At 34.6% G+C, this 13,402-nt stretch overlaps 1 protein-coding gene across 1 annotated transcript in view; it reads left to right on the top strand.

Annotated features, from left to right (window-relative positions):
- The window catches only part of SLC4A8_1 (Electroneutral sodium bicarbonate exchanger 1), a 128,263-nt gene that overhangs the window by 59,260 nt on the left and 55,601 nt on the right, over positions 1 to 13,402 (top strand). The window contains exons 13-17 of the mRNA XM_051217877.1: positions 579 to 750; positions 2,981 to 3,202; positions 7,764 to 7,895; positions 8,799 to 8,948; positions 12,904 to 13,082. Of these exons, the coding sequence (XP_051064307.1) occupies positions 579 to 750; positions 2,981 to 3,202; positions 7,764 to 7,895; positions 8,799 to 8,948; positions 12,904 to 13,082 (855 nt within the window). The remainder of the gene's footprint in view (positions 1 to 578; positions 751 to 2,980; positions 3,203 to 7,763; positions 7,896 to 8,798; positions 8,949 to 12,903; positions 13,083 to 13,402) is intronic.

Genomic DNA, 13,402 nt, shown 5'->3' with positions numbered 1-13,402 from the left:
ACCTTTTCTACTGCCAATGATACCGTTACTACCGCTCTACTACTTTAGATTTAATCTCGTTTCGTGCTAATCTGGTGTAACAACTTGAATCGATGCATATATGCTCCAGGTTGTACACGTTACTAATGACTGAGTGAATAAACTTCTTGACGTCAATTTAATACCAATAAAATATCCATCTCAAATAGTGGAATTCTCTTTCATAAATTAGTACTTACTTACATATATACGCCATTTATCCCTCATGGAGGAGCATAGGTCTCTCACTAACATTCTCCATCCAAATCTGTCATGAGAAATCCTTTCCAGTTGTTTCCAGTTGCTATTTATCCTTTTCATATCTGTTTCCGTTTCCCGATGCGGTGTGCTCTTTGATCTTCCTCTTTTCGTTTACCTTTAAAAGTAGTAGTACATATAATAATTTTTCGATTTGGTATTATGATATTGTGAAGACTGACGAATAATCGTTGAATATCCACACTCACGCGCACACATACAAACATAAATAAGACAATATTCATTCTACTTCTATGTTGTATTGTTTGACATTTTCTTCTTTTCCTCTGTTCTTTACACAGATCCTGGTCACCGGATTTAGTCGATAAACATCATTGCGCATGCTTTCCATCAGAAAATCAAACAGATTTTGAAAGATTATCAACAATGTATGAAACGCATCCACTTACACATATTCCATTAGTTGGATTCAATTCAACTTTTGAACCAGAATCTGTACAAGATTTGATGGAAGTAAGTTCACACATAATGCTTTTTTTTAATGTTTTGAATGTACATTAGACTGTCGTTTTTGTTGAATATATTTATGTGTACATAAATGATTCATTCCTCTAATATCTACAGTGTGAAGTAGTGGGTAACTTAATATCTTTAAGGCGGTTGACTTTTATCCACATAGCTATAGGTTCGAACTCCATTTCAGCTACGTTTGTTTTGACTACTGGGTAGTATGACACTACCCTTCACACCTAAAATATTGCTCATAGCCACGTACATCAACCTGTACCTGGTAAATTCGATAAATATATAATACTCATTGTGAATCCATATTGGTATGTGTTCAGAGAACAATTCTTGTAAGATTTAAACGCTACTGTTGTTCATCCGGTCAACTGTTAACTTCGAATATTTAGAGAGTAGAATCCCTCAACCAACTTCTGATAAAATGTATGTGGACGTTTTCTTTACAATTTTGAAATCCAACGAAGGGATCTCTTTTTAGTAAGTTTGTTGTCAAGCCCAATGTCGCGAACTGATTAAAATTAGACATGTACGCCGTGGGATGCCGGCTCAGTGGTCTATAGATTAAGCATTTTTCGCACGCCACACAGAATATTTTGAGCATGATCCACTATATTGAGGTCGTGGATGTGCACTGCTGAAGAGTTCCATACTTGAACGAAACGATCTTTCAGTGCTTTCTGGTTTTAACTAGTGGTCTAGCTATGACCAATTCGTGATTTATATTGAGAATAAATTTAACCGAACAGCGAGTGGAGCTGGTTACATTGGCCGTACAAAGCACTCACTTGGTAAATGAATATCCGGGAACTAGCCTGAATGGTTATCTAAAAGGGAAAACAAATCATTCAACAGCTCAGTTGTCATATACATGATCAATTCAGGTCACTACTCACATCACAAATCTGTGTTCAAAATCTTCCACAAGTGAGAAGAACTGGTTCAAAAAAGGTTTGGATGAGGAATTTATACACAACGGAGTCTATGGCAGTTCACCATTTCGAACCCGAACTCTGTGTACATAAGAGTCGCGCTCAGTCTCTTATTCTCTTATGGTATTAGCGTTCTTTCGAATTTCGCCAATTACAATTGCTAATTATTACCTCATTCCCCTTTACCAAGTGTTCAATTACCTTCCATAGATTGTTACTTTTTATTACTTCCAAAACAATTACATAACGTGAGCCATTAATGATTGTTGATTACTTTGTTAAATGATACAGACGTTTCTATTTCATACTTGAAAAATTTAATTACTAAGAAATAACATCTTTCTACTTATAAATCATTACCAATATGAGGTTGTGGAGATGGCTAAGTTTTTGATTGGGATCATGAGTCGATCGATGTTAGACCACCATTGAAAACCTGAAATCACTGGACGACCGTTTTGTCTTAATATGGGACTCCTCAATAGTGCACATCCGTGATCCCGCACGCGAGGTTCGGAACAAGAACCTTCAGCCTCGCACGCATATGCTTAACCTCTAGACCACTGAGCCGATATCTAACAGTGTTAATGTCTAACTTTAATCAATCCGTGAAATCGCGCGACTATCCCCCACTGTTTGATGTAGATACCTGTCTTCACCTGACACGGATTAGCTCCACTTGAAATATTTAAAGATTTTTGATCATTTCGACTATAATAGTTAACACCACTTCATTCTGATGGACCTCCGCTTGATAAGTTTGATGATCTTTGATTCTTTTGTGAAACCCCTCTATTTTATTATCGACTACTACATGTAAAAAGTTACCAATAAATACGATTGAAAAGTTTCAGAAAATGATATAGTAGGAAAGGAAATTCTCTTCTCTGGAATGTCTTTATTTTGTTAATGAATCAAACAACAAGTCTGTAAAGTTGAATTATCAATGAATATACCCACTTCATCCGACTGAAACGCCTTTCACAAATTCTAACCCTAATTACATTGTTGTTGTTGTTGTACAATTTCTTGGCACGACAATTCGTTTGATATGTTAAGCAAAACATATTGAGTTCGAGCCTTGTTATGAATGTCTACACTGGGATATATAGCTTATTCAGCTGGTTGAGTTTTAAAGAGAACGAAACATGTATCCACCGTATTTCCTTGCTAGCCCTTAATCCACTTGCATACACCAAGCCAAAGTGTATCATTATTATATCTTCTATATTCTCTCCAACTTGTTTATTTTTTTATCTTTCTTTCCTCTTTTTCTCATTTATACTTAGAAACAAATTGATTGGGAGGCCATTTCACGTGGTCGTTACTCTTGGAAATCACAAGAATATCAAGATTTATGTGTACAGTTGAATGGTACATGGATAGGCAAAAGTTGTCGACCATTTTATGTACCAGATGTGTTCTTCTTTTCGTGTATCCTATTTATAGCAACATTTGTGTTAGCCTTTACAATGAAATCGATGCGAAATTCATTATTCTTTCCTACTCGTGTAAGTGAAATTTGAGAGGGATGCGTGGTGGAGAGGTGGCTACATGAAGACTTATGGGAAGACTTTGTTTTATTGTTTACGATCCCGGGTTTTTGTTGATTTCAACTAGTTTTAGTTGGGCTTTTCCTTTCATCATCTGTTTCTAACATGAAATGCATTTAATTTTTAATGCAGTTTCCTAGCTTACATCATAAACTGATCTTAGCTGGACTACCAGTAAGAACTTGGCAGCACTGCACGACCATCAGACAGTGATCCAGGCAATGGATGAAGATTACCGAATGTTGTAAATTGATTGAAGCTGGATATGTACACCATTGTATCCCGGTTCAGTGGTCTATAGGTTAACCGTTGTTCATACGCGAGACCAAAGATCCTAGATTCAATCCCCAGTGACGGGGTCTTAGATGCGTACCGCTGATGAGCCTGATACTAGGACGAAACGGCCATTCATTGCTTCTAGGTTTTGAATGGTGGTCTAGCTAAAGTGATTTCATAAGTTGTGGGAAGTCCACTTATTTATCAATAGTTGTCAATTATATCATTAAAAGTAAGGGTTAAATTATCCGGTTGTTTACATTCAAGACCGATATTTAGTCAGTCTTTGTTGGCTCATGTGCATCCTATGAAGTTTTACTCGACATAGCCATTTTGTTACAAGCTTTATAGAATAGATGGGTGGTAGATGACAATGGAATCCAGCCTCAGAGATATTGAGGATAACTGAAACCATTACTAATAATGTTATAAACATTACATCCCTTTGAAAACATTAACGGTTAACTAGATTCAGTAGCTCAATGCATTACGCGTTAGGTGTTTAAAGCGATAGGCAGTGAATTTGACCGAGTCCCAATGTGAACACTAGTGCAACAATGCAGGTGTACCCTGCTGACTAGTCCAAAATTCATTGAAATGAATATCGCGGGTTCTACTGGTAAGCATAATCTTTTACATTCAATGTTTCCGAATGGTAAATGTGAATAAAGCAAGAACAATAAGGATAGCAGAATAAGCCGAAATTCATTTAACTTTTTTATTCCCATCCGCTGCTTAAAACAACCTATAAACAATAATAATTATTATTTATAACCAATATACAAACTATTTTATATAATATTAGAATGAAGTTTAGTAAAATAGTGACAATAAACATGGAAGTATCATAGATCGGTGAACTGTGTGAATATTTATTTCTTTACAGCTTGAATTCACGAGTCGATCTAAGCAAGACCACCACTGAAACCTGGAAACACTGGATGGCCGTTTTGTCCTAGTATGGGACTCCTCAACAGTGAGCATCCACGGTCCCGTATGTGGGACTCGAACTCATGAGCTTTGGTCTCGCGCGCGAACGCTTAGCTTTTAGACCACTGAGCCGAAATCCAACATTGTTAATGTCTAAATTCAATCGATCCATAAATATTTGTGTGTTATTAATTGTGAAAATTCTAAAACACAGAAACACGTTTCTGTTGAACGAATATTGATGTTTAAGTTGTTATGTAACTACAACAATAAAATTTAACACAGATGAGTGAAACTTAAAAAGACATAAGTATGAAAAGGGATTTTCTTTCATTGAGAATACTAAGTAAGATATTGCATAATTGAATAATGAAAACTAGAAGATACCAGGGTAATGATCGATTTATAACTGATTCCCTTTAGCTTAATTTTTTTAAGAATTTCAATGACTTCGGTGTAACTTAGTAGATTTAAAGTTGTTTAACTAGTGATTACTTTGAATGATTTTAAAATATCAACGTTATATCCACCATCAAGAACATGAAGTTAACTTTTTAATTTTAATTTTTGTGGTATATGCTCCGAGATGGGAATATAAATTTTCTATACTATATAAAAAAACTATTAGTTGGATTTTAACTTTTAAATAGCCTAGAGAAAAGTTTGGCTCTCATTGGAACTTGTGGCAAGCCCATTTGGCCACTGTATCATCTGTCTATTCATTGTAACTCAGACTCCTTAATTCACTGTGTTAATTTCGGTGTGTATGATCGAATGCATGTCTGTACATTAACTCTTAAGCTATCCTCCTATTGGTTTCGATGTGCAGATAATCGATAATTTATCCACACCCGATTAACTCGCAAAAATATATATGGATTTTAAACACACACAGACTCACTCTGTTTCATCGTGTGCTTGCTCAACGTACGCTTGTGGATTTTTATTAATCATTAACAATAAACTATCTCTATAACTGGTGCTCAGGCTTCTCAATAATCTCGAGTAAATTCGCAATTCTACTAGGTGATTAAGCCTACCTAAAATACTCAGTTACGGGATATTATTTATTGGAGTCAGATATTGAGGACATTAGCCTCCACAATCTTGACATACAACATCTCTCTAGTAAATTATGTGCATACTCAATGAGCTAAGTCAGTCAGTCAGTCAGTCAGTAACAACGTAGAACTTCGTACGTACGTACATCAGTTCGAATCGCCACACCACATTACCACAGAGATGCAGTTGTCGACTCAAATCCCGTAGTGGTAGAGGTAGTAAGAGTATAAGTAGTAATCGGAAAGATTAGGGTTTGGAGATGTTATTTAAAGAGTATAATCCAGTGAAATAAATTTAGGAAGAGAAAAAAAGAGACTAGGAGGAATCAGGAGATTAGAATTTGGGAGGACACAAAGAGTGTATGCACCTGTGCCATGTTATTCAGGGTCTCTAACCATCGGTCGCTATCATCTTGCGGTCCCCAACCAGGTAGTCTACACCTACTAACATGACTCAGTCCACTTGTCAGTGACTTTATGGACTTGTGCCATGTTTTGGTTTGGCCGCCTCTAGCTTTCTTCCAACCTACTCCTATACCACTGAACATAGCACGTCGAGGTAGTCGGTGGTTGGGCATACGTAACACATGTCCCAGCCATCTCAACTGGTGAAGTTTCACCACTTCATCAATTGATTTGCCATCCTTACCTAGTGCCCGTTTCCTAACAACTGCGTTACTTACTCGGTGGTCCCATGATATACGAGCAATGTTTCGAAGACACCTATGATCAAATACTAGTAAACTACAAATATCCTCTCCTCTTACCAACCATTTTTCACTGCCATAAAGTAGGACGGAACGAACTGCTGAGCTAAAGAAATTTGAGAAATACTCTCCAGAAATGCATAAAATCTTGGAAGTTGTTTATACAGCGATTATGTACCAAAAAAATAAACGGTTCCTGTCAAGTCGACCAAATGTTACATTATTGGTACTGGCAACTAATCTAAAACAAACGAAGTTAACCTCTGATTAAATTTTTAGGGTAATTGACGATCTACTGAATCATGGAAAATCATTGGTTTTCCCTTCCTTCTTCCATAATTCCCAATCTCATTTTAACTGAATTTTGTATTGTGTTTTAAAAATTGATTTCGGAATTATTGAACTTTGGGATAATGAGATCTGATTTTTTCCCTTTACCTTTTTTTGTTATTAAGGTCACAAACAATTGACCTTAATATCTGTATATATTTGTGTTTAGTTAGATATGAGAATAACTTAAGCAAATCATTGTTTGGTAATAGACAGGAAAATACTAATGAATTATTTACTAAATTTTGTAAACTAGTTAATTGAATAATTAAGATCAATTTAAATCTTTGGACATTTGTACGACAGTCGAGATTCTCATAATTGACAAACGTCACTTGACTAAAAAAAATAGTTAGAAAGATAAGAAAGTGAAATAGTTGGCGTCAACATTACCACTGCCTCATAAATATTTCTATATATGTTTTATAATTCTAATCTGATTGGCCAGTGTACACTGCGTCACTAAGATTCTTAACATACTAGGTTATTGTAATTTTTTCTCGTTAGATGGTTTGTAATCGATTGATAGTTTAAGCTTAAAACTTCAGTTTTGTGTTCTAGTCAGTGTATGCATTAAAATGATACGTATGTATCTGCAATCTCAGTAGAATCGGTGCTGTATATGAGATTTTACCCATTATTGTAGTTAGGGATGCTATATCACTTATGAGCTATCCGAACATCCCTTTGATTTGTATATAATTTAAATAACACTTTCTCAACGGGTTATTTATTTTGTTTGTGCTTTATTGATCAGTGGTTGGAGATAGTCGATAGGATACTCTGTGTTTTTTAATACAAGTTTCGTGCTAGTTGACAATCATTACCAAGACTTACTTGAATCCTGATACGCCTCACACCTCCCCCCCCCAACATCATAGTCTAATAAGCAAACATTGAGTTACTATTCGGGCCATCACTGACGATTGATTGGTTACTGAATAGTAACTAATATCATGTTTATCTAGTCATTAGCAAATTATATTGACCCAATTGTGATGGGACCTCTGCTAGTCTGAATGATTCGATACACTATATGCTATGTTATGATGTTAAGTGGCTGGAGGTAGCAGTAGTAGTATGTGTATTTGTTATAATTAACTGTTTATTCATCGTTACTTTATAATTATCCACTCTATCTATCTATCTATCTATCTATCCATTACTCATACACTTAATTTTGTTCTCTCTCGTGTAAATATCCATATACTTTAGGTACGTCAACTAATATCAGATTTCTCAGTGGTAATTGCAATTGCGATCGGTACTACAACAGATTTCTTGATGAATTTACATACACCGAAGTTGTTAGTACCAACAACATTTGAACCAACATTGGGTTATAGTGTAAGATATTATTATTATTGATCGTTAACTGTTATCTTATTCTTTTGGTTATTCATGTTTTTCCTTATTCATTAGTCAATTAGTTCCCTATCATTCAGCTAAGAAAACACATCTTCAAACATTTTCTCATCTTCGTATACAAAATATTCTTCATCATTTCAGTATGAAATCAAGTTATAGGTTATAGGTAAACAGTGAAGAATTTATCAACTTCCAAAAGATGAGATATTTTTTAACATTCTATGGATGTAAAAAAATTCTAGTTGAAAGAGTCTTGTGGAAGTCAAGTTAATTTCTTTCATAGATTAATTACAGTTGAAGTATTGAACAGCTGTTTCTTTCTAACATATCATCATTTCAATAATGCAAATCTACGACTCTACTGGGAATCACAGTCAGTGATCTATATTTTTCTGTAGTATCTCGAATCAGACCAATCTTTGATGAACCAAACTTATAAATTTAAAGAAGTGGTAATATCAAATCAATAAATAAATATAGGTAAATGTGTATGTACCAAAGGGATAGTAATTTACCATTTATTAGTCAGCTACTGTGATTGAAATATAAAGTTAGTTGTATTTCATCTTATGAACATTAGTAGTCAACTGAGACGACCTGAATTCTGATTATTGTTAGAATATATGTGCATCTTGTGAAGATTGCTTCAGTATTCCTATTTTGTAAAAACAAATGCTTATAACTGATGGTCTTTGGATAGCATTGAGATCCAGAACGCTCGCTTTGTCCTATTCGGATAGACACTCATTTGTGCAATGGATATGACAACCAAAACTGATCAAATTTTAGTCAAAATATAGACAACGGGATAATCCAAATTATTAAAAATGAAGTGAGACTTTTTTTATCTAACCTATTATTATAATTGTTATTACTTTGTAGAAACGTGGCTGGTTTATACATCCATTCGATAATAATCCATGGTGGACATCAATTGTTGCTATCGGACCATCATTCCTGGCAGTTATTTTAATTTTTATGGATCAACAAATTACAGCGGTCATTGTGAATCGACGTGAGCATAAATTGAAGGTAATCAACATTTCTTCAAAATTCATTTCATTTTTTTTGAAGAAAGACTGTCAGTTGTATTCCTCAGAGATTGGTCTTACACTAGAGTATTGTTGAAAAACAAGAAAGACTAGACAACTTCTTCGTTCTGTTATGGAGGTTTTCATCAGTGTACACCTATAACGTCATCAGGGACTGAACCCAGTACTTTCAGGTCTCGTAGCTAGCTCCTAGCTATCGGATCACTAGGTTAATATCAAGTAATATACGACCATCCACCACAGACAATGGATAAGGGTTGGACATTATCGTGAGTTGATTGAGTCTAGACATCTACACCTCTGGGTATCGGCTCAGTGGTCTAGAAGTTAAACGTTTGAGCACGAGACCGTAGGGCTTCAGTTCGATCCCTAGTGGCAGGGTAGCGATAGAGCACTGCCAGTGGGTTTCAAATTAAGGCGAGACGACCGTCCAATGCTCCCAGGTTTTCTATAGTAGCCTACCTAGAATCAGTTTGTGGTTACAACTCTGAAAATACAGTAAAATTCATGAATCCTATATGATTTTCATAGTCATTTATACTTCATGGCATCAGAGACTGATAACATCTCCTGTCGTTGATTTTTAAGTTAGACTTTACGCATTCCATTCACATTGTGAGTCAATCAATATATAAACCAGTGTACTTTAGACTATTTTGATCATCGTCGTTGTCGTGTTTTGGGGCTAATAAATCTTCACTTATACCAGTCTTTGTGTTCTTCCTTTCTAATCGCGGGAATTGCCGTGGTCTCCCGTTCCGAGTATAAGTGATTAGCGCTTTTTCCGGCACAGCAGTCAGCGACGACTAACATAACAGTAACATTATTATTTACAAATGAATTATTGATAGGTCTTAAAGTAACCAATCGCCTGACCAATTAACTAGGTTTCTTACTAACTAAAGATATCAAACGCACACCTCTAATCAAAATTGTAATATTTTGAGGTAGATCATGATCCTCGTGTGGTACTCCTTCTCGGTGCCTATTCATTATCCTGTCAAGAATTCAATCTACCGTTTCATAGCGAAAGCTTAACCCCTAGACTACTAAAGCGGGATCCAATGGCGTATGTTTAGCTTCAAACAACTTACGATTTAGTCCAGTCATCTTTCAATGTCACTGGTGGGTAATTGACATACAAAGGGTCCTAGTGGGTAGCCATGATCAGTGAAATTCAACCAAGCCAGTTAATTCATCAATGACATTAGAAGATGGTTGTACTTTATCTCAAGTTGATTGAAGTCAAATCTAAGTTTTCATTTTTCACTGTCATATTGAATTAAAGGTGTTTCATTTTGTTTTGCTCAGTTGCTTTTTTGTCTCCATTAATTTTGTATAAGGAATAAATTATTTTGCCTATTGATTTCGTCTCTACCCTTTAGTAATCCCAATCTATCTATCTATCTATCTCACATATATATGCATATTATAGTCTCTCTTGTGTACACACACATACACTTCATTTGTTCCTTTCAAAACAACAATAATATTTACTAAACAACTTTCCACAAAGTTGTAATTTAACTTCCTACACACATTCAAACAATAAAATTACCCACCCACCCCCCCGAAAAACATATCGGGAAGCTAGAAAGTAACAACAAAAAAATCGATAAACAGAAATTAACTAAACTAGGTAAAAGACAAATGGACAGAGAGTAATAATAATAATATTAATAATAATAATAAGGGATATTTTCAAGAGCCCATAACACACACACACCAACTATTCTCACCAATCCATCGTTAATATAAGTTATTATCACTTATCATCATCGTCATTTGGTGTGTACAATTATTTTGCTTTATACTAATTAACAGGAATCAATTTTATTATTGTTATTAATCCAATCGAAGCTAACTGGGATTTTTAATAAAAACTAGAGAAAAAAGCTTTGAAGTATTGTTGTCGTCATTTTCTTGGATCAACAGTACTGTAATTGACCAGTTTCTACTGCTATGTTCTCATCTTGAACGGATTACCTCAATATAACATTTGGTATATTCCTATTAGTGAAATCCCTGATATATGTGTTGTTCCGTTTTAGAATTATCAACTGGGATGTACAATGCGTTGATTTTCATACCAAAATTGAAAAATCTACTGACAGATATCTGAACACAATAGCTTAGTGGATAACTTGTTTGATATTTGAAGCGAAAGGTACTAGGTCTGATCTTCAGTGTGATGAGCATCATTACTGCTTTGCAGGTATATTCAATGGATGAAACTCGTCCACTGGATTCCCCTGTTATCTATATATTTCATATACACTGAAACTTTAAAGAACTTCATGAAATATTAAGGGTTATTTATTTAGATAGGGAATTGAAGAAAACAGATATTTCTTAAAATGATCCAGCACCTGTGCTACCTTTGGTTTGCTGTGTTAATAAAAAATACTGAACGAATAGGGTATCTTGTAATTTTTAATTGTTGATTCTATGTCCTAATGATTACTGATAGACCAATTATTATGCCATGTTGTAACCCGTTGACAAATATCACATGCTAAGTCACCAATCAGAACCTTACCTCTAATTTGGTCTGTTATTTATTCTATAGTTTAACGTCTCTGATTTGGTCAGTTATAAGCTCAACCAACACTATTGACCCTGAGGTGGCAGTTATCCGCTAGCTTCTCTCTCTACTCACCGTTTAAGTCCAGAATTAGCAACCAGCCTTTACTATATTTATATTTCATACATACTTTGCTTATATACAAGTACACTATACTGTCTCATCGCATCACAAAATGAAAAATAACAATTGTACGTAGACAAGCCAAAAGTGGCTATGAAAATGGGAGAATGTGTGTAAGAGACTGAAAACAAATTAAAATATGGAACGTATGATAAAAGGATTACATAGACATAGTAATCTAGGTATCCGGTAATTATACAACGAAATTATAATTAAGAATAATTTGAAAAACTATTCCCAACTTTTACAATGTTCTCCCGGTTATAACACTAAATATGAATACATTCTCTATACATATGATTGTAGTAAAAAAAACCCTAGAAGTTAGGGGGATTGTATAAAATAACGATGCAATTGAAGTGTCTTATATCTGACCAATTTTCATCGTTGTTTTCAATAAAGGAAATAGATATAACAAAAGTACATCACCACAAACAGAAAGTATATTGAAAAGAATAAGATTTTCGTATTGTAAATTTTGTAAAATTAACTAATTCAAACCATACTAAATCATAATAATAATCAGAGAAGAGTTTTTGTGGATGTTATGGTAATTTAAAAGTTGAATTCATGAGGTGGGATCGTGGGTGTACACTTCTGAGGAGTCCCATACTATGACGAAACGGCCGTTCAGTGCTTCCAGGTTTTCCATGATGTTCTAGCTTCAATCGACTCATGAGTTCAGCTATTAAGTAATAATAATAATAATATAGACACACCTGTTTTATCAATAAAAGATCGAGAAGGAAGCTTTACCGACTAAAACCGAATCGAGCAATATATATTTATTTATTCATATACATATACAGAAATATATACGTCTTTGTCTCTTAGAAATTAGAGTTACACATTCAATCGATAGTTTCTGTCTTGCTCCGTAGAAAAGGTATTCAAATATTAGCCAATAGTGTGAACTTATCATATGGTCAATGTTTGATTGTCTCGAACTATCACTTACATTTTTACTTTTCTGTGTTTATCTTTAGATTAATGATGTTTCTCTGGTGTTTGTTTATATGTGTCTGTGCATGTACACAACTGATTATATCGTCTCAGCATTCTCTCGATAGTCCGATAAACCCTACTATTAATTAGATGATATTAATTATTCAAAAATATTTAAAATCCAGTCAGTCACTATTCTCTGATAAACAAAAATGGCATTCTTTTCGTTTTATGTTACCTTCTGTTTAACTCTCCCTCTCTCTTTCTCTCTGTTCTATTTCAGAAAGGAGCTGGTTATCATTTGGATTTACTTGTTGTCGCAGTTACTATATTAAGTAATTCAATCCTTGGAATCCCATGGTTTGTCGCAGCAACGGTCCTGTCGATTAATCATGTTTTATCATTGAAAAAAGAATCCGAAACAAATGCTCCTGGTGAACGACCAGTTTATTTAGGCTGCAGGTAAGTCTTTACATGAATATATACGACGTGTATGTGATCATTTTTCTACATGTGAGAGACTGTTGATCAGTGGAATGTGCTTAGTAGGTGATGGCTATTTTATTTCAACATAAATTTCCTAAGAATTCTACTTCTGGGGAAGTATAACTTTTGAGACTATCATACGAAGGATCGTTATAACCTTGTTACGCAATTATTAGACGTTCAGACTGCTGTATTTTTAGATTCTCCTATTTTTAGGCTTCCATCGAACCTATAAACGGTTATCATACGTCTCACTATTCCAGATTAATCACTAACTAATCATCCTCCTATTACCC

This window comes from Schistosoma haematobium, chromosome 7 (assembly GCF_000699445.3).
Source record: "Schistosoma haematobium chromosome 7, whole genome shotgun sequence".
NCBI classification, from domain to species: Eukaryota; Metazoa; Platyhelminthes; class Trematoda; order Strigeidida; family Schistosomatidae; genus Schistosoma; species Schistosoma haematobium.
This window is presented reverse-complemented; position numbering and strand designations above follow the sequence as displayed.